At 39.6% G+C, this 22772-nt stretch overlaps 1 protein-coding gene across 2 annotated transcripts; it reads right to left on the reverse strand.

The window, feature by feature from the left end:
- Positions 1-478: 478 nt before the first annotated feature.
- LOC121244573 lies at positions 479-22489 on the reverse strand. 2 transcript variants are annotated; one of them, XM_041142704.1, is made up of 7 exons: positions 21928-22489; positions 21752-21801; positions 21313-21400; positions 11462-11578; positions 2286-2412; positions 856-889; positions 479-814 (listed from the first exon to the last, which is right to left on the reverse strand). In XM_041142704.1, exons 1-5 carry the CDS (start codon positions 22384-22386, stop codon positions 2362-2364), a joined length of 765 nt encoding a protein of 254 aa, XP_040998638.1. In that variant the 5' UTR covers positions 22387-22489; the 3' UTR covers positions 479-814; positions 856-889; positions 2286-2361. The 2 variants fall into 2 exon arrangements, with proteins under 2 accessions (XP_040998638.1, XP_040998639.1); XM_041142705.1 differs by lacking the exon at positions 479-814 and having other exon boundaries at positions 850-914.
- Between the last annotated feature and the right edge of the window lie 283 nt (positions 22490-22772).

Raw genomic sequence — 22772 nt, forward strand, 5'->3', positions numbered from 1 at the left:
TCCGTCTTTGATCATTGAGCTTTGAGTCTTGGGAGGTTGAGAGTTCCTCGAAAATTACCTATAAAGGTTCATTAATGGAATCTTGCATTTGATCATTCTGTGTTTGTGTTCTTCGCATTCTTTCTTGACTGTTCTTGCTATTCTTGGGGTTTGGTGTTCATTCCAAGCTGGGCGGTAGTGTTCTTGTTATCAAGAACGTTACAAAATCATTTACTACAATTCTGTCCAGATTTTCTGCCAGCTCTAATTTGAGGAAGAGGATTTCTAGCTCTTGTTTATGCTGCCATGACTTGAAACATAAGTTGGTTCCAAGATTTGCACCAAGAATTCAATCAGAATCGAAATCCCAAGTGCTATTATGATTTGAATTATGTTTTCCATCCTTTAGACATCCAAAAGAACAAACACCAAGCCCTACCAGAATGGTTTAACAAATCGTTTAGTTATACATGTCCGAAATTCTGGAAGTCTATGGAACTCGATAAGTAACATTCCCAACTTTTATTGGGAAGATGTTACATAGCAAGAGAATATTCACAACTTCACCCAGAATGCAAATTCTCATCCTCCAAAATTTTCACAATAACAAATTACAAAAAATTGTCTTTGCATCAACATCTTACGATATGAAGTCAATAGTGAACATCATCTCTGCATCATAATGTACATCAAAACACCTCAAACTGAAGTCTACCAGATTACATAACTAAGCCTTTTACACAAGTTAATCTTATCATCCTCAGATCCTTGCACAGGACTCACAGTATCTCCAACATATTTAATTCGAAGTTGTATCTTCGCTGAGAAAGGCTAGAGAAAACTTAATGAGTTATCTCATTAAGTAGGGATGGTTAGGTAGTGTCTTGGATTGAGACAATTTCAGAACTTCCTGCTTTGCAGAGCATCAATCATTTCTAGCAAATTTGGAGCAATATTACATTAAAAAAAAATCTAGCATGCAACTTTATTGCAAAATTCATAGATTATGAAAACAATTTCGTACTTGCTTTTCAAGGATATCCAGAGTAGCATAAAATAAGTAGTATACATTCCAATAACCAATACCAACACTATATGCATGTAAATTTGAATTTTTGTATATGACTAATAACTCAAATTTTTTTTTTTTTTGGTTTTTAATACAAACGAAATCAACTCTCAAGGCCATACCATTCATTGTCAAATACTTTCCACAAACCCCTACACAAACTTGATGATTAGGACCTAAACATTTTAATGGTAGACAAAGAGTTAGTGTGGGGTTTAATTATGCAATTTTACACGACACTACGTGTAATGGTCTTTATCCTTGATGATGGGACTCGGATTGGGCTTATTACTTGGCCAAGGAAGCCAAGGTTCCTTAAGTGAACCTACATGGGTGAAAGTTGGAGTGTGGATCCCTTGTGGAGAAGAGACTGAAATCTAACGATAGTGTAAGAGACGTGAAAAAATGACTTTGAGGTAGCCTGTAGGTTAGCTGTTTTATAATCCCAGTGCAACATTTACTTCTGTTGTAATATTATTAACCACACTCTGATTGATGGAGGATTCAGAGGAGTCAGTCAGCTCCCAGGGCTCAGGTGGGTTCTAAGGCATGACACGTTCGTCTCTGTAAGATAGGGTTGTGAGGTCCACTTCTTGGGCTCGGGACCGCTTCTTGCGCTTAAAGAGGAAGCAAGCCCATCTTTCAAGCCTCCTGGTATGAGACCGGACTGACACTAACATGAACTTCGACTGAAATGGGCATAAAATCCCATGTCATTCCACCCTAATGATTCAACATAGTTGCACTGATCCTTGTAAAGCTGATCATGATATTCAGCCACGGTACTTTCCCTCTCACCCACCTTATTTCAAGGTGCTCGTAGATATGCATAATATAACAAAAAAAAAAAAAAAAAAAAAATTATATATTAGCAATTCTGCTTTAAAACTTAGTCCAGTTAAAAACTTGGTCACTTTTCAAGGTGCCTGCTAAAACATGTTGGCAAAGAAATGCAACCAAACAAAAACAGTGGAAGAACTTTTATGGGGTGTCTTGTTCCGTAATTTTTTTTATTGGTAAACAAGATTTTATTGATGATATTGATAGGCATAGCCCAAGTACATGGATACCTACACAGGAGTGACTAGTGAAACGGAGCCACAATACACTGCCATATGAAATCTCATAGTGCTTCTTAATTGTAAATAGGAATTTATAATTTCCTCTTATGCTCCAGATGCATAGAAACATATTTTGGCAAAATGTTTTAAAACATTATTAAAGCTAAAGTTCTAACCTGGAAAGCAGAACCTTAACTTCCGTGTGTTATTATTTTCATTGATTCAACAGTGACTTCAGTCACATTAAAGTTCTCAAGGCATATCAGTAGCAGCAAGTTTCTCCTCAAGCTTAGCAATCCGAGCCTGCAAGAACACCTCACAATATGATATTGATAACAAGAACTCCAGGGAAAAAAGATTAAGACATAGATAACCAATGCCCACACTTGTCAAATAAATCTTTGTATTCAGAGGTGATTATATAATCAACAAAATAGAAAGCCAAATGAATGAGTGTACTAATTGCAAGCCTGAAAACGTACCGTACTCACACAATATAAACAGCATGACCGACTGTGCACAAATATTAGTTTTTCATAATACATAACAAAGCACATACAGAGTTATTTGATAAGATCAACATTGGATATCCCTTCCAAAACTGCATCAATACCAAATTGCTGGGGTTGTATTGAACCAATGCTAAAATGAGTGAAGATCATATCTATTTTTGAACCCTTAAGCCCCCAATTTTGCCATAAACCGATCAGGCAAAACAAGGCATAAGTAAGTGTTCTAGACTAGATTGCTTTCAAAGCCAATTCAACGAGTCTTGCCAATTCAATAGCCCAACATGATGTTACTCCCAAGTGGGCACATCAACTAGTACATGCCAACAAAAAGTTTGGGCCTGGGAAGAATCTTAATAAACTTAAGAAGAGTGCTGCCAGTTGTCCCCATCAGCTTCACCAGGGTGACTTGCTGGAATGATAGATAGAGCAATCGCTTAAGTTTAACGCTCAAGGGAATATTGAGGTAGTGTCTACTAATTTTCTCGATTCATGACTAGTCCTGGTCAATAAGGATCGGGCCAACCCCGATTGCTACCCAGTTTGGGTACATTCAGATTAGGCCCCACATGATTCCCTCAACCCAGCTGGTTTTTCTTCGACTCCATTCCGTTTGGCCTGTTCAACTCCAACTTAGTCTGGTCCAAAGATATTTTTTAGCTGGTTTCAATCAGTTCATGGTTTTCTATATATTTTGGGCAATCCAAGTAATTTTTCTACCAAATTTCTTCATTCAGCAACATATTCTGCTTCCGCTTTGGTTGGAGATTTGGCTGTCTACAAAATGCTTGTTTATAGTTGAGTGGCTGGTTTTATTGAACTCGGTTGCTGTTTTTTCTCTTTATGAAGACAAAGTCCTGTACATTGGTTCCTCTTGATTGATCTGTAATTCAAATGGCTTAATGGAAGCAACCGCATTTAGTCTTTGGAGGTATTTCTGCAAGCCAAAGGATAAGGAAATCCATTTAACTGCTATCTGCCTTCCTCTGACCCGCCTTCCTCTGACCCAAAGGTTGTTAATGCTTGGGAGCAGGAAGATGCACAGATTATTATGACTTGGTCATGTCAATATGTTTCCATATTTATTTCGTTGATTTATCTTCTATACAGTTAGCATAATATTTGACAGATTGTATAGGGGATAGAATTAGCATATACTCATTTCTTTCCATGTATAGAACTCTTGTACAGTTTATATAATAAACTGAGATCACAAGGCCAAGATATTCGGCCATTCAAACAGAACTGACTTATTTTGACATGGTATCAAGAGCCGCTTGACTTTTTTTTTTTTTTTTCTCGGTTTGGTGTGTCGGCATCTTCTGGATTATTCTCGGTGACCCAACGTGATCTACTTGCTGTTTCATGTGAAAGCTCTCTTGTTTTTGGGTCTGTTGGTGTTGTTGGCGCCGTCTGTTCCAGGTTCGAGTTTTTTGGCAGTCTCTATTCAGGTCTCGACAGCAGCACTCTTCTAGTGGGCCTCTCGACACGTCTGTTCCTGGTTTGCATAGTTTTTCGGCAGCTTCTGTTCACATCTCGGCAGCCGCATCCTTCTGGTGGGCATCTCGGCACTTTATGCCTTCGTTTTATTGCAGACGCAGCTTGTCCCTTCTGGCCATTTTCTCTGTCTTGGTAATTTCGGCATTTTTTGTTTGCGGTAATTTTTTTGGCCATTTTATTTGTGGTAATTTCGAAAATTCTTTGTGGGTCTCTCGGTTTATCTTTCATTTGCTTTGTGTTGGAATTTATTTATTTGCGAGCGACTCGGCACCTGTGTGTGTCAAGTCAAACTACTCTACTTAGGCATTTCAATTTGAACTTTTCCTCAAGGGAAAAGATCTTTGGGGTCATATTGATGGAACGAATGTTGCCCAAACATCCGCTACTGACAAATCCAATGTTTTCGGAGCTTCTTCTTCACATATTGTCACCAACTTGCGGGCTCATCGTTCCGCTCAATTCATGTGGAATTGCTTGAAGAAGGTTTATCATCAAGCTAATGATGCTCGTCGCTTTCAATTAGAACATGCGATTGCAATGTTTCAACATGGTAGTCTTTCCATCCAAAACTACTACTCGGCATTTCTGACTCTTTGGCATGAATATATTGATTTGGTTACAACGGATGTTCCTATTGCCGCTCTTTCGACTATTCAGACTCTTCACGAGACTAGCCGGCGTGATCAGTTTCTTATGAAACTACACCCGGAATATGAATATGTTTGCTTCTCTCTACTGAACAAATCTCTTGTTCCTTCTCTTGATAGTTGTTTTGGTGAGTTACATCGCGAAGAACGACGTCTTAGTACTCAAGCTATTCTAGAGCAATCTCATGGTAGTTCCGGGACAGCAACTTTGGCTATGCTGCCCAAGGAAGAGGATCACCTATGAATTTTAAAAACTTGCAGTGTTTCTGCTGCAAGGAATATGGGCATATTGCTACCAATTGTCCTAAGAAATATTGTTCTTATTGCAAGAAGAAGGGTCACATTACCAAAGAATGTCGTATCCGCCCCTAGAATCATCAAGCCCAAGCATTTCAGGCTTCTGTTATTGTCCCTCCCACAGTGACTTCTGTAGCACATGGCTCTTCCTCAGGTGCTTCCTTTGATTCTGCACATCCTGCAGCAAATTACTGCACACCAGAAATGGTGCAACAGGTACTAATTTCGGCATTATCTACAATGGAGTTCCAAGGTAAAAATTCTACTAAACTTTGGTACGTAGACTCGGGGGTATCTAATCACATGACGAATACTCCCATCACTCTGTGTCATGTTCGGCGCTATGCTGGTCAATTTGCCATTCAGACTGCCAATGGCAGTTCTTTGCCAATAGCTACTGTCGGAGATGCCTCTTCAAAATTTACTGATGTGTTTCTTGCTCCTCAGCTTTCCACGAATCTTATTTTTGTTGGTCAATTAGTTGATAACAATTGTGCTGTTAATTTTTCTAGTGATGGTTGTGTTGTGTAGGACCAGGTAACGGGGGAGCCGATCGTGAAGGGACCTAAAGTGGGGCGCTTGTTTCCATCACCTTCTTCAGTTTCTTCTATTAAGTCTTTTGCTTGTAATAATGTTCCTGATCTGAGTATGGTGTGACATCGTCGTTTAGGCCATCCCAATACTCAGATCTTATCTCATGTATTGCATTTTGGTTTTCTTGGTAATAAAGAACGTTCTTTATCTCTTGAGTGTGATTCTTGCAAACTTGGTAAAAGCAAAACTCTTCTCTTTCCCTTGCATGCTAGTAGAGCTTCTCACTGCTTTGATCTTATCCATAGTGATGTTTGGGGACCTTCCCTGATTAGTTCACATGAAAAATTTAAATACTATGTGACTTTCATTGATGATCATAGTAGATTTACTTGGGTTTATTTTCTTTGCTCTAAATTTGAGATTTTTCGTACTTTCACCATGTGTTTAGCGTATGTTGACAATCAATTTTCTGCGACTATTAAGACATTACACACCGATTTTGGGGGTGAATATTTGTCTACTGAGTTTCAGGCATTCTTGACTTCTAAAGGTATTATTCATCAACGTTCATGTCCCGCTACTCCCCAACAGAATGGAGTAGCCGAATGCAAAAATCGTCATCTTCTTGATGTGGTACGTACTCTCTTGTTAGAATCCTCTGTTCCATCCATGTTCTGGGTCGAGGCTCTAAAAACTACTACTCAATTGATTAATCGTTTACCTTCCCAAGTCTTACACATGGAGTCTCCCTATTTCTGCTTGTTTGCTAAACAACCAGTTATGATAATCTTCGTATCTTTGGTTGTGTATGTTTTGTTTATTTACCTCCACATGAGCGACATAAATTATTTGCTCAATTTGTTAGATTTGCATTCTTGGGATATAATGTGTCAAAAGGGGTTTGTTTGCTATGATCCTACTTTACATCGTACACGCATTTCTAAGAATGTTATTTTCATTGAAAATCAACATTTCTTTCTTGTGTCCTCTGTGCCCTCTTCTTCTACTGTCGTCCTTTCCTCCTTTGAGCAATAGTTCTCAGATCTTCATCAAGTCAGCTCTCGCTTTAAACCAGGTATTGTTTATACGAGACGCTCCTGCCCACAGTCTCTTTCGGTGGCTCACTCGATATTTGATCCTCCCATACTCCAAACCCAGTTAGTTTGCAGCACCTCCAGAGCCTTTGGTACGTCGCTATCCTTGACTGTCTGTACCTTCAGATAGGTATGGGTTTTCTTCTGGCCACTCTATTTCAGCTCTTACTGCTGCATTGTCCAATTTGGTATTCCCACATGCTACTCACATGTTGTCAAGCATGATTGTTGGCGAGCTATGCTGGAAGAAATTGCCGCTCTAGAGGCCAATCACACCTGAGACATTGCGCCTTGCCCTTCCACCATAGTTTCCCTGGGTTGCAAATGGGTTTACTCAATCAAGGTTTGATCTGATGGAAGTTTGGATTATTATAAAGCTCGACTTGTTGCACTTGGGAATAATCAGGAATATGATGTCAATTATGAAGAGACCTTTGCTCCTATGGCTAAGATGATTATTATTGTTCGTACGATTCTAGCTCTTGCTGCTTCCAATGATTGACCGCTACATTAGATGGATGTCAATAATGCTTTTCTTCACGGGGATCTTAAAGAGTATATTTATATGAAGCCACCCCCGGGATTGTTTTCCTCTCCGACCTCACATGTGTAAACTTCGTCGCTCTCTTTATGGTCTCAAATAAGCTCCGAGGGTCTGCTTTGATAAATTCCGCACCACTTTACTACAATTTTCATTCAAGCAGAGCCAGTAAGACACTTCATTGTTTTTTCAGAAATCAGACATAGTTATTGTTGTTCTTTTGGTTTATGTTGATGATATTGTGATCACTGGTTCTGATTTTGCTTTATTTTTCCAGCTCAAGACTCATCTCTCAGAATCTTTTCAGATGAAAGATCTTGGGTCTCTCACATATTTTCTTGGTCTTGAGGTGCATCATAGTCCTTTTGATATTTCACTCAATCAACATAAGCATGCTAATGACTTGGTGGCCACCGCTAGACTACAGAAGGCTACTTCTGTCGATACTCCCATGGAATTAAACGTCAAGCTTCGCAAAGAGGAGGGTGACCTACTTGCTGATCCCAGTTTATATCGAAAATTGGTAGGTAGCCTTGTCTATCTCACCATTACTAGACCAGACATTTCTTTTGCTCTACAGCAAGTCAGGCAGTTTCTTCAGACTCCTCATCATCTTCATTTGGCTGTAGTCAATAGAATCATCCTGTATGTTCAGGGCACTTCTGCCCGTGGCTTATTCTTTCATGCAAGCAATTCTCCTCCTCTTGCTGCTTATAGTAATGCTGATTGGGCTGGTTGTGCTGATACATGTCACTCCATTACTGGTTGGTGCGTGTTCTTAGGTGATGCGTTGATCTCCTAGAAGAGTAAGAAGCAAGACAGAGTTTTTATGTCATCTACAGAATCTGAGTACCGGGCAATGTCTCTTGGTTGTTCCAAAATTATTTGGCTTCGAGGTTTGCTTGCTGAGTTAGACTTCTCTGAGACCGATCGTACACCTTTACACGCCGATAATATAAGTGCTATTCAGATTACGGTCAATCCTGTCTATCATGAGCGCACAAAGCATATTGAAGTTAACTGTCACCCTATCCATGAAGCCTGTAAAGCTCGTGTTATCACTCTTCCCCATATTTCCACTGAACTACAAATTGCTGATATCTTCACCAAGGCTCTCACTCGTCATCGACATTGCTTCCTAAGTAGCAAATTGATGCTTGTTGATCAACCCGCATCAATTTGAGGGGGGCTGTCAATGGACAACTTTGCCGTCCATATTTGTTTCCTTATTTACTTCCTTGAACTCTTCTGTACAATTAGCGTGATATTTGACAGATTGTATAGCATATACTTATTTCTTTCCATGTATAGAACTCTTGTACAGTTTATATAATAAACCGAGATCACAAGGCCAAGAGATTCGGCCATTCAAACAGAACTCTGACTTATTTTGACAGGTCATAGAGTGGTAAAAAAAAATAGCAGTTGATCTTATTTTGCTCGGACAGTTAATGAAGTTGGGGGTCATGCTGCTGACTTGTATATGGTGTCAATAATATAACCGGAGTTCATTAGAAATCTCATGAGTGCTTTTCATTCCAAGAAGATAATAAAAGACTTGGAGGGGTCATATATTTTTAATAGTTTGGACTTCTGAGGAGCTTGATCAGTACCGGCCAACTACTACTGACATCAAGCAGATGGGAAAACTGTGTGAAAACATGAATGTCATCCAATTTATTGCTGCTATTCATTCCAAGTACGAACCTGTCAAGTCACAAATTTTAGGAAGCAATTCCATTCTTATTTAAAGTTTTGCGGAAAGAACACTTACCGCCTCCCTCACAGACGCCGACCCCACCCCAAAAATAAAAGTACCACCAATTTTGCAATTTGACCCCAAAACTATGAAGTTGTCGCCAGGCACCTCAATTCAAAACATGTTTCAATATGCACCCTCATCAATATGGCCATTAAGATGGACAAAAGATAGGTGATATAACACAATCCTAACTTTCGGATCTTAAATGAAGAGCAAATTGCAGCTTAATTGTTAGCCAAGTGACAATTTTGTTAGCTTTGAGGTCATATTGAAAAAAGAATGTGAATATGACCCATCTGCATTGAGGTCATATTCAAATAAGTCTTCTCTCGAGCTGAAGGACTCCAAGTTCTTAGATCCCAATCACTCTACTGAACGATCTACTCTTGCTGTCACATTTGGATATGGTGATGGTCATGGTAATTAGGTTGGTTGTTGGGGTAGAGGGTTTGGCAGACTCAGGGGGAGGAGCAAGACATTTTTGTCATTCCAAACAGTGCAGTCATTGGGGTATTAATGGTCGTCCAATAGACTTGTGCTGGAATTTACAACTAGATGGTTAACTTAATGTGAAGAATGATATGTTTCATGGTCATACATTTCACTTGTCATTAAATAGAACTTGATGTGAAAACTCATTTTCTTCATGGGGATCTTTTCCAAGTATACATGAAGCAACCTCCTAGATTGCTGCTAAATGTGAATATGGAATGTGTGCATCTTAAAAACCGCATCTATGGTCTAAACAGGCACCTATGGCATGGTTTGGACAATCCAGTGAGGCAATACTTTAGTTTGGCACGTCAAAATGTAAAACTGGCCACTTGATCTTCTATATTCTGTGGTGATAAATATTTTTTATTGGCAGTATATGTTGACAATATTTCCTTTGTAGTGCAAGTGTGGTTAGCTAATTTCTTGAGAAACCAGGAAAACTGCATTGCTTGCAGTACAATGTATTCTTAGGTACTTTAAAAGGGTCATGAGGACTCATGCTATCATACAAGGATAATCATTACTTGGGTATTGAAGGTTACAGACGCAGACTATGCTGGTTCACCCTCATAGACTTTTGCTAGATAGTTCTATGCATTTCTAGATATAGTGCAGGACATTGATAACGAGATACATCCCATAGTTCTTGTGAATTTCAGCAGTTAAGGAATTTTCTTCAAACAGCAATCCATACAGCAACAAACCCAAAGTTTCACAAAACAATTAAAACATATAGAACTAGATCGTCATTTTGTTCACAACAAGTTGATTAATAAAGAAATGGTCACAACGTAAGTGAAATTAGAAGATCAATTGGCAGATTTGTTCACGTATGGCTGTATTTATTTGTTCCAAGTTAGGATAAGATATATGGTCATGTATAAATATATATATATATATATATATATATATATATGCATGGTGTGTGGAGTGAGGAGTGAGGATGATGAGCATGGTGTGTGGAGTGAGGAGTGAGGATGATGAGTAGAATTTTTCATATATATATATATATATATATATATATATATATATTCCTCAACTTGCGGGGAAGTGTTAAGAGTAGTTTTATCTTATCTAGAGCGGTGGTTATCTTTATCTTGCTAGTGGAAAAGATGTTAATCTTTGCATTACATTTCATCTATAAATATTAAACATGTGGGCTTTGTGAGTTTTAAGCCCACCATTTCATTTCAGCCTTTGTTACCTTATGGGACTCATGAAGACATTTTTTCCTCAAAACTCGAGAGGACATTTTTTTTATAAGTAACTCGAGAGGACAATTACATTAACAAACTTCAAGACATTCAAATATGGCATGGAGAACCATGGACAATCAAGTGATGGAATCCTCAACCACTTTATATATAAGATTCACTTGGACTGATCTAGGAATGGAGCCGTATTATTTTGTAATCCTTAGGTTCCACAGACTTGATGATATTTAATTGCTATTTTGTAAGTAATCATTCGACCTGTTTCAATTGCCATCGGTCATTTTCGTTGTAATATATATGCAATTATGTTATGAGAACTTGTATACTTTAGTCTAAACTATAACAGAACGTCCTCTTGGTTTTCATTCTAATTAATCAAAACGACCATAAAGTGCAAAATATACCAGACACACCCTGTATCACACAAGGATGCGATTGTAGGAGGTAAGTCAGGTAATGAATATCTGACTTTATCATGACCATAAGTGGTACTTCACTGATGCAAATCAAAGATATAAAATTGGTTCAAACTAAAGGCCATCAGTGTGGTGAACATAAAGGTTGGCCAGAACTTGCTAATCGACCATATTCAATATCAAGACTTGTTCGCAAAAGGGGAGAAAGTGATCAATCCTTCTATTTTTTACATCCACTGTTCAACTAAATTTTGGAAGGCAAGAAACCAAATATTGTGATAAATTAGAAACAAAATTAAAATGTAATTGCAATCTGTGGATAATCATAGAGGTAAATAGATACCTTAAATGATTTTGAACGGCAAAGTGAAGGATCTATCTGCAAAGACATTAAATATGACTTCTCAGCTGAATCAAATTGGTCCATAGCCAAGAAAGCATCACCTTGGCAGATATAAGCCTGCAAAAGATATATTAGGGATCAGAAATTAATTAAATCTTGATGCCTTGCTCACCGTGCTGCATGAGTAAATGAAAATTATAACTGAACGATTAACCTTTTTACTTAATAAGGCAAAATATGATAAATAGAAATCTATGGATCAAGAAGCATTTGTTGATAAATGTAGAAACAAGTACATTCTTTAACTCACCACATGGCAGAAGCCTTACAGCCGGCTCCCTCAAATTCGCATTTTAGATAAATATGACATACAATAAAATCAGAGCTAGATGACTGATCCAACACATTTCAGAAAGAATCCAATTTAAACGCTTATCACTTAGTTTGCAGAATAGTCGTGCACTAATCACGAATCAATACATGCATCTGAAGCCAGCTCACGGATGAGAGAGAGAAGCAACATGCAAATGTACAGAACACACACACACACAAAAACACAGCTCACTTAGGCTGTGTTCCAACCATTTTCCCATCCTCCTTGACTGTGGAGGTATTCATGAAGGTCCAAGGTATTTCAAGTTTGAAAATATGTGGTTGAAATAAGAGTGATTCATTGAGAGAGTCCGTTAGTGATGGTCTTCCTACCAATTTCATGGAAACCCAAGCTACATCTTGACATGTAAATTTAAGTCTTTGAAGAAAGGTTTGAAGGCTTGGAATAGGCAGATGTTTTGCAATGTGGCAGACCAAAATAATTCTCTGTTTGAAGAACTCAAGGGATTGGAGGGTGTGGAGGAGGTGGGGGAACCATTTGAAGTGGAGAGAGCTCATAAAATCCGAGTGTCCAAGGAACTTGAAAGAGTTTCTCTATTGGAGGATATATCTTGGAGACAAAAACCGAGAGCCTTATGGTTGAAGGGGGATAAATGCACCAAATTGCTCCACTTAATTCGCATAGGAGAAACAATGCCACATAGACATGGTTGGTGGATGAGGTGGCTACTTCAAACCAACCTTTGATCACAGATCACATTGTAAATTACTATGGGAATTTGCTTTGAAAACAATTCTCTTGGAAGCCAAACTTAGATGGACTTATTTTTCATGCTCTCGATTCACAAGAAGTAGGATGGCTTGAGCAAACCTTCAAAGAGATGGAGGTCCAAAAAGCAGTAAAAAGTATGGCGGGTGACAAAGCTCCCGTCCGGATTGCTTCTCTCTGACTTTTTTTTCAAACTTGTTAGGAAGTGATCAAAGATGACATTATGGGAATCTTTCATGACTTTCATGAAAATGGAAGGTTTGGTAAAAACCTCAATGGAACTCGTATTGCGCTAATTCCCAAAAAACCCGGTGTGGTAGAGGTACAAGATTATTGACCCATTAGCTTGGTGAGGGGGATGTACAAGACCCTTTCAAAGGTCACTTGGCAAGCAGATTGAGCTTGGTGGTAGATAAACTAATATCAAAGCCTCATAATACATTTGTTAGAGGTAGGTAAATTCTTGACTCAGTGCTTATTGCCAATGAATACTTGGATGGTAGACTCAAGTTGGGAGAGCCGGGATTTTTTTGCAAACTTGACGTGGAAAAAGCTTAATATCGTGTCAATTGGAGATTTTTGCTTGCTTGCTTAAGCGATGTGGCTTTGATACGAAATGGTGCTCAAGGATCAACAACTGCATCTCAACCACTTGCTTCTCTATCTTGGTGAATGGCACCCCCATGGATTTTTTAAAAGCTCGCGAGGCTTAGTCCCCGCCACTATTTGTTTTTGTTACGGAAGCCTTTAGCAAGATGATCTCAGAAGCTGTGAAGGGTAGATTCCTTCTCGAAATCTCATCGAGGGAGGCAAATATCGGTGTACTCAACATATCTCACCTATTATTTGTCGATGACACTCTAATCTTTTGTCTGGCCAGGCATGATCATATTCGAGCCTTGAGGGCCTTTCTTTGCTTCATAGCTGTTTCGGGGTTGAAGGTGAACTTGGCCAAATCAAAAGTAGTTCTGATGGGGATGTTCCTAAAGTGGAGAACATGGCTTCTAGCCTACCATTTTGGGATGCAAGATATATCATTTGCTGATAGAATGAGATATTGCGGCCCATAGAAATGCCATTCTATCGGCAAATGAGATATCATAGAATCAAAGTAAGGTTTAGCATATAGGAAGAAATTTCATAGAATAAAAGTGGCTTGCGGAGAAATGTTGAGTGGAGTCGAGGGTTGTGGGGGGGGGGGGGGGGGGTTGAGGAGAAATGTCATAGAATCAAAGTAAGGTTTAGCTAGGGTGGATGGTGTTTGAATGAAGTAAGCAAGCTATATGTGGTGGGGCTTTGTAAGCATATAAGAAGAATGTGGGATACATACTTGAGAAATACCCACTTGAGGTGGGTGATGGATCCAAAATCAATTTTTGGTATGAAAAATGGTGTGGTGATAGGGCACTCAAGGAAGCTTATCCAAAATTCTATGGTATAGCAAGAATGAAAGAAGCCTTGCACGCAGGCCTCTTGGTTCTATCTAATGGTGATCCTCAATGGAATGTCACATTCTTTAGAACTGCACAATATTGGGAAGTCGACGCATTTTTAGAGTTTTATAACCTAGTGACTCTACTCGCATAAGGGGGTAAGTTGACAGTAAGATTTTCTGGTGTCACTCCAAGAAAGGGAAGTTCACTATCCGCTCCTTCTACCAAGCCATGAACACGCATAATACAAATCCATTCCCATGGAAGAGTATTTGGAAAATAAAGGAACCTCTAAAGGTACTCTTCTCTATATGGACAACTTCCTTGCGAAAGATCCTCACACTTGACAATTTAAGAAAACGCTGACTCATTATAATGAATTGGTGTTGTATGTGCAAAAAGAGTGGGGAGTTCGTTGATCATTCATTGCGAGATTTCCACGACCTTATGGAATGATTTCTTCACTTGGGTGGGGCTAGTTTGGGTGATGCCAAGACGGGTGATCGATCTCCTAGCTTCTTGGAGAGGTCTTTAGGGTAACTCTCAGATTGCTGCAAGATGGAAGATCCCAATATGCCTATGGTGGTGCATTTGGAGGGAGAGGAACGAAAGAAGATTCAAAGATCGAAAGTGATCAATGGATGAGCTTAGATTTTTTTCAATACATTATTCCAATGGTCAATTGTAATTGATTTTAATTGAATGACCTTCCATGAATTTCTTGTATCACTAAACTAGCATGCACATGCGATGCTCTTGTATGTGTCCCATATACCTAGACTTTTGCTTATTCTTATGATCAATAAAATTTTGTTTACTGATAAAAAAATTGAAGCATTGAGTAAAATGATATTTTCTATAGTGCATGGTGATTTGTTATCACGTTTTTTTGTGGGACGAAAAAATGTATATGATTTGATTATTTCACTCCTTTTGTTTGCAAATGATACGTTAATCTTTTCTGACGCAAATCCCAATCACCTTTTATCATTGCAATGTTTGCTTTCATATTTTGAAGCAATGCCTAGTTTGAAGATCAAAACTTGGCTAAATATGAGTCGCTTCTTGCTGGCTCAAATAGAAAATGTTATCCTTGGGTAATAGATTTCTTCTCTGCCTATGACAGGTTTGGGTCTTCCTTTGGGACTAAGGAAAAATCTGTCTAGGATGGAATTATTGAGAAGATGGGCTGTTGTTTGGTCGGATGGAAGTAGATGTATTTGTCTAAAGGTGGAAGGGCCACTTTGAGCCAAAGCATGTTGTCAAATTTTCCTGCTTATTTCATGTCCCCTTCTAAGTAGGTGTTTTTTTTTCCCGGGGGGGGGGGGGGGGGGGGGGGGGGGGGGGGGGGGGGGGGGGGGGGGGGGGGGGGGGGGTGTGGGTAAGGTACCTAAGATCAGGCTCTAGTATGATGTGGTGTGGTGATAAGGCACTTCAGGTAGTTTATCCAGAAGTGTTTCTTGTAGGTTCTGGAACTTTTTCTTATTACTCATTGTAAGAAAGCTTCACTAGTGAACCATTACCATATGTCTGTAGGGATTTTATAGTAGGATGTTGAATTTATTCAAGAGGTTCATGATTGGAAGGTGAGATTATTACTTCCTTTTCTGATGTTCCTTGCTCCATGGATTTGATAAAGAGCAGTGAGGACAACAGGCTCTGTTGTGTTCCCTTAGAGTGATGGGAGTTTCAAGTCAGATCATTCTATCAAGTATTTTCTTATCAGGGTGGTACTCTTTTTCCCTTGGAAACAAATTTGGAGAGTTTTGCGAAAAGTGGTTCTTTATTTGGACAACGGCTTTCTTACGAAAATCTTAAAAATAGGAAAATGACAGCACCAAGGTGTGTGCTGTATCTGCAAAAGGAGTGGGGAATGATTGTTCACTTATTGCTTGACCGTGAGATAGTTAGTGCTCTATGGAACACTATTTTTAGCTTGTTTTGGCCTTATAGAGTGGTAGATTTATTGGAATATTGGAAAGAAAAGTTTGCTAGCCCAGAGAAGGAGACTCCATGGAAGTTGATCTGTCATGCTTAATGAGAGCAAGGAACGATCGAAACATGGAATTGTGAGAAGTCAGTGGCAGAAGTCAAGGATCTTTTCATCAAAACCCTATACCAATGTCTGGCTGCTCAATTTTGTTTTTCAGTTTTTACTTTTGCAGTTTTTCTACTAATTTTCTTAGTTACTGATTATGTGTCTATCGTGCATGTGCCCATGTACATGGACAACAACCTTTGATTGCTGGTAAAGTCTTGACGTCTTTATAAAAAGAGAAAGAGAAATAAAAAGAAAAAAAGAATGGATAGGCTCATCCTGTTACACTATTCAGCTTACATAAGAACATATCCGCTTTAGCTTTTGATTAAGATTTTTATGATTTATGTACAAACGATAATCAAAAGGCTTTGCCTCATTGTCATTAAACAAGCATATCCGTTTCTCAATGACGCTTTGGACCAGCTATTAAAAGCATATGGAATTAAGCCCAACATAGATAGTCTTAGAAGACCTTCAGAAGTCAAGGGTTTTGTAAACTGACTCTCACCTAACCAATTTCCTTATTTGTACATGCCCACATCCATTATATAAATGGTCCTCTGTAGCGTGTACACAGATTGTGCAATAAACTATACATTTTCTTTATGGTTTTACTATATTTTCTCTTGACAGATGGAACTTAGAACTGGAAATGCTATGATACAGCATTGGAATGCCACTCACACATACCAGACCAATTTGCAAATTTCCACCTAAACAATTTTCTACCAGAACCTCATACGATGACATATTCAGAAGGTTTGTCCCAAAAACACTGTTTTATGTAATCTTTAACAAACATTAGCCCATCCCTTTACAAGGAAAAATGACTCCTTGTTATATTATTTTAGATTTGGAGCTTTAGATATGCAAGCAAACAGAAGTACATGATTTCAAATTGTCTTAACTTCACAGCATTGACTACCTTATAGGAAGTAAATGAGTTCTACAAATGGAAGTCAGAACACTGTTTCGGGCTGAAGTATGGATAAGGTGCAGGAAATACAGCGCTGTGTGGGGATTGAGTGTGAAGGTTTTGAAGAACAATTTATCGCTTTGTTAATGGCCACTGAAATTGGAAATATTTAGATCAAGAAATCCGGCACAAAAAAACAGCGGGAGTTCAAGAGATTAACTTGGTCTATCAATTATGAGGGCAGCTCAAGTCGAGAGATATCAAAAGGGAGGGGGTCGACTTTATCTCCATGAAGCCTAAGATTATATCATGAAATGTCCGAGAGCTTAACGAGATAAATAAGCGCCTGCGGATAAAAAATTAGCTACGAAAATGGAAGGCAGATATTGTGTGCTTGCAGGAAACCAAGATGGAAAATATTTCAAGAAGTAATGTTAGAAGCATGTGGAGCTGTCTATAAGTTGATTGGGTTTTTCTAGCTTTGATTGGAGCATCAGGTGGAGTACTAGTTATGTGGGATAGAAGGGTGGTGAAAAAATAGAGGAGTATATTGGGGAATACACAATGGCTTGCTCATTTCAAAATGTGGAGAATAATTTTAGATGGGCATTTGTGGAATATATGGCCTGGCATTGGACATCAATAGAACCCTTTTATGGGAAGAGTTGGCTGGGTTATACAGCTGGTGGGGCCTACCATGTTGTATAGGTGGGGATTTTAATGTTGTCAGATTTCCATGTGAAAGATCGGGGGATAGTAGGTTGCAGCCAGCAATGTTGAATTTCTCGGGTGGTGCATTCACGTGGTCCAATAACCAGTCGTGGTCAATATTAGACAGATTTTTAATTTCCTCCGAGTGGGAAATTCATTACCCAGAGGAATGTCAAAAAAGATTGCCTCACCTATGTTTTGATCAATTTCCCTATTTTGTTGGATTGTGGGGGAATTCAAGGAGGAAGAAAATACTTTAAATTTGAGAATATGTAGTTAAAGATGGAAGGCTTTGTGGAACAGGTTACGCAATGGTGGTCCTCTTACCAGATCCAAGGTACCCCTAGTTTCATTCTTGTAAGAAAATTGAAAGTTTTGAAAAAAGATTTAAAACTTTGGAATGCGCAGTCATTTGGTGATATATAGGCAACCACAAGAAGTCACTACTGGAGGAGCTTGATGAGCTAGAAAGGGCACTGGAGGGATGAGCCATTTCATTGGAGGAACTTGCTCGGAGGATAGAATTAGTCTCAGATCTAGAGAAGGTCTGTGATACCCCATATGATATGGATAATGGTAGGTGGTGTATGGGATCCCACATTGCTTGAGAAGGAAAAGTTCTCGCTTTTCATAAGGTTCCAATGGGACTCCAATTGTATCATTGACTCGTCCTTTTGGAGTATAGACCATGTGGTTTGGGCCTTCCATTGGGGCGTTACAGGGTCACCATATTGGAGGAGATTTCTTGGCGGCAGAAATCACCGGCCTTGTGGCTGAAAGAGGGTGATCGTAGCATGAAGTTCTTTTATAGAGTGGCAAACTCCCATAGGTGAACTAATGCCATTGAGATGCCAAATATTGATGGAGCTGTTTGTTCGGAGATCTCGGCGATCCGGGTCCATGTGGCTGGTTATTTTGAGCAGTTACTTACCGAACTTGAGGACTGGAGGCCGGAGATCGATGGGCTAGCTTTTGAGTCCATTGAATAGCAAAGTGTCACTTGGTTGGAGAGGCCGTTTGAGAAGGCCGAGGTTCATGAAGTGATAAGAAAGATGGTAAAAGATAAAGCACCAGAGCTTTATGGATTTTCTATGGGTTTCTTCCAAACCTACTGAGAAGTGGTGAAGCAGGACTTAATGAAGGTATTTCATGAATTCTTCTCGGTGGGAAAATTTGAGAAAAGCCTCAATGCCATTTTTATTACACTTATTCCCAAGAAGATTGGGGCATCAGAGGTTAAGGATTGTAGGCTCATTAGCCTTGTGAATGGGGTGTATAAGATCATTTCCAAGATACTCGCAAATCGACTAGGAGGAGTGTTAGGGCGGAAAATTACGAAACCTCAAAATGCATTTGTACATGGAAGAAAGATCCTGGATTCAGTTCTCATTGCCAACAAATGCCTTGATAGTAGAATAAAAGCGGGTAAGCTGGGTCTCTTGTGCAAGTTAGATATGGAGAAGGCTTATGATCATGCCAACTAAGATTTTTCGTTGCATTTGCTGGGGAGATGTGGTTTTGGAGAGAGATGGTGCACATGGATTAGATGGTGCATATCTACGGCGCGATTCTCAGTTTTGGTGAATGGCTGCCCAGTTGGCTTTTTTAACAGTTCCCGAGGCTTAAGGCAAGGGGATACCTTGTCCCTACTTCTCTTTGTCATAGTCATGGAGGCACTTAGCAAAATGATCTCAGCGATGGCTAACAGTGGGCTTTTGGCTGGTTTTTTGGTTGGTGACACACATCGAGGTACAATCCACATTTCCCACTTGTTATTTGCAGATGATACACTTATTTTTTGCGAGGTAGATCTAAACCAGATTCAGGCACTAAGGCACTCCTACTTTGCTTTGAGACGGTCTCTAGTTTGAAAGTTAATTTATCCAAGTTAGAACTGGTTCAAGTTGGCAACGTTCGTAATATCCAGTTATTGGCCAACACCCTAGGTTGTAAGATCTCTTCTTTCCTTTGAATTACCTTCGGCTTCCTCCGGGGGCCAACTCCAGGGCTAAATCTATTTGAGATACAATAATTGAGAAGATTGAATGAAAATTGGTAGGTTGGAAGAGATTGTAGTTGTAGAAACGTGGTAGGATTACTCTAATTAAAAGCACTCTTTCCAATCTACCTACCTATTGTTCCCAATTCCTGCAAGTGTGGCGGCACATATTGAGAAACTGCATCGTGGCTTCCTTTGGAGTGGACTCAATCTCTTCTGGTGGTTTGGGAGTTAGAAACCTGAGGGTGTTCAACCAGGCTTTATTTGGGAAATGGCTCTGACCTATAATATAGAACTCGAAGCTTTATGGAAGTTGGTGTTAATTATAGATATGGAGGACTTATCAAAAAAATTATAGATATGGAGGATTGAGGGGGGATGGTGCTCTAAGAAGGTAAGCGAGGTTTATGGTGTGAGTTTATGGAAGCACATTAGGTGAGGGTGGGGAGTCTTTCCTCGTCAAGCTAGAATCGCGGTGGGAGATGGCTCAAGAACTAAATTTTGGCATGACATATGGTGTGGAGATAGAGCTCTTAGGGACTTATTTCTTGCAGTGTTCATACTTGCACCTGAAAAAGAATCTTTAGTGGCAGAGCTCATGGAGAGGGTTGGGGATTTATTCCAGTGGAATGTGAACTTCACCAGGGTGGCCCAAGATTGGGAAGTCAGCAATTTTGAGAATTTTTTTCAGCTTTTGTACTCTATGGGATTGCGCACTCAAGGAGCTAATAGTTTGTGGTGGACACCTACCAAGAAAGGTACATTTTCAGTTCTTTCTTTCTATAAGGTTCTGACACAACCACAGAATAATGACTTTCCATGGAGAAGAATTTGGAGAAACAAGGCCCCCCCTAGGGCAGCATTTTTTGTCTGGACAGTGTCTCTGCGGAAAATTCTGACAACGAATAACTTACGGAAATGGGGGGTGATAGTGGTGGAATGGTGTTATATGTGTAAACAAAGTGGGGGGTCCATAGATTGTGGACCATCTTATACTCCATTGCGAGATCGCTAGAGCATTATGGGGCAATGTATTCAAAAGGGTAGAACTAGCCTGGGTTATGCCTGCTTCAGTGGTCGAGCTTTTGGCATGTTGGGCGAACCTCAGCGGCATCCCACAAATTTCAGCCGTGTGGAAGGTGCTTCCTATATGTTTTCTATGGTGCATTTGGCAGGAACACAATGACAAGAACTTTGAAGACAGGGAGCGTTCATTGGAGGAGATTAGATTATTATTTGTTAGAACTCTTTTTCTTTGGGCCAAAGCTGTAGATTTCAATGGCCATGATTTTTACGATTTTTTTGTTTCTATTTCTTCCTCTTAAATAGGTGTTATGTCTTGTGTATATAGCCCCTGTGTACTTGGACTATGCCTATTTGTATTAATATAATTTAACCGTTTACTTATAAAAAAAACAAAAACAAATGGAAGTTAGGGCTTCTAATTACTCCATACTTGATAGAATAAGCATTTAGACATGTATGTAATTCAATTTGCGAAGATGCTCAAAAGGCAATTTAGTTGTAATGCAACCAATAAACAATGAGTGCGCCATTATTCTTTGTCAAATTCTTACATAGCCAGATTCAAGAGCAACAGAAGTAGGGCCCATTTATTTGGTGACTACAATAGTTGGCATTTTGCTCACCTCGGGGTACTGTGGAGCAAGTGTCAAAGCTTCTCTGGCATCTTCAAGAGCCCCAGAATAATTTCCCAATGCCAACCGTGCAATAGACCTGGATGTTGGAGAGGAAAAGAATTTCATAAACAATTCGTTTGTATCACGATAGGCACACGTTGATAGCAGAACAGGCACTATGTAGAAGGTAATAGTTGTTAGATAGCATAGCGGACCATTACAAGGACTGGGACATGCAGTTGAAAACATAACAATTTCTTTTTCATGCACACCTTCAACTTCCACCGGGAGACAAGACAGAATATACGCCACTCACGTATATGAAGACACAATTGTGGTGGGGTAACTACTGGAGAGCTAACTACAGTAGACATCCATGATTCCACCAAACAAAACAACAACTCAAACGGCTAACCACCCGTAGCGGATAAGATATAGTTGAACGAACCTGTCTTTATATAAAACATGGATGCCACCAAACGGTTTTAATTGTATAGCCTGCATCAATATGAACAACAAGAATGTAAATTCGCCAATCGTGCTAAAAAATGCATTCAGCAACAAGACCATTCCACCGGAAAAATCAAAACTCTCGATTCTACGTGTAGAAGGGAATGACTGTACCTGCGAGAGCAGTTGCTCTGCCAGGGACAAATTTCCCATATCCGACTCGTTCTCTGCTCTCTTCCTCAGCGCAAGCGCTTCCAAGCTAGTCTTGGCATCACCGTCGTCCGAATCAAGACCGAAAGATAATAATCCCACCAATACCTGGGCCGCTCGGGACGGCGTCCCACAGTGGCCGACTAGAATGACCCCGCCGCCGTCTTCCGGGATGGCGGCGAGGTTGGGGCCAGTGCCACAGCGGCCGAGGCAGCCGCAGGAATTGACGGAGACGTTGGGAGGAGCCAGAGCGGAGAGAGTTTGTAAGGTCTGCAAGGATCCTTGCCTGCGACATGTCCGGTTCGTGCAAACCCGGATTTCTTGGATTTCCGCCTTGATACGATGCCGTATCGGTTGAATATTGGAGGAAGCGGAGGGGAGGGAAGGTCGGGCGTTGCGAAGCAGACTCAGGCCACCCTCCATATGTGTCTCTCGCCCTGGAGGTACAGGTCGGCAGTATTCCAGTCGCGAAGAGCCACCACGTCCACGCACAGTACGATAGAGTTTCTGTTTTGTTTTGTTTTTTCCTCCTCTTTTTATGCATATTTTCATTTCATTTTATAAACGTGTCCCAATTTACATCATCCTTATATCATAATTTAATTTTAAAAAAATCATTAAAGAATTGATGAACAATATTAATAATCTTAATAAAATAAAAATATAATAAAAATGTGTGAATGTGGTATATAGAATTTTTTATTTTTTATTTTTAAAAACCTGTAGCAATGTGCAAAGCAGCTAGCCTAGTTGGGTAAAAAAAAAAAAAATAGCCTAGTTGGGTGAATTTTTTTTTTAACAAAAATTAT

The sequence above is a fragment of the Juglans microcarpa x Juglans regia genome, chromosome 8S (assembly GCF_004785595.1).
Source record: "Juglans microcarpa x Juglans regia isolate MS1-56 chromosome 8S, Jm3101_v1.0, whole genome shotgun sequence".
Taxonomy (NCBI): Eukaryota; Viridiplantae; Streptophyta; class Magnoliopsida; order Fagales; family Juglandaceae; genus Juglans; species Juglans microcarpa x Juglans regia.

Excerpts from the sequence above, each read along its gene's own strand:
- LOC121244573 (XM_041142704.1), bottom strand. The coding sequence starts at position 22,386 with ATGGAGGGTGGCCTGAGTCTGCTTCGCAACGCCCGACCTTCCCTCCCC. Across the intron at positions 21,802-21,927 it reads CAGAGCAACTGCTCTCGCAG|GCTATACAATTAAAACCGTT; the intron begins GTACAGTCATTC and ends ATATTGATGCAG. Across the intron at positions 11,579-21,312 it reads TTGCTCCACAGTACCCCGAG|GCTTATATCTGCCAAGGTGA; the intron begins GTGAGCAAAATG and ends TATCTTTTGCAG.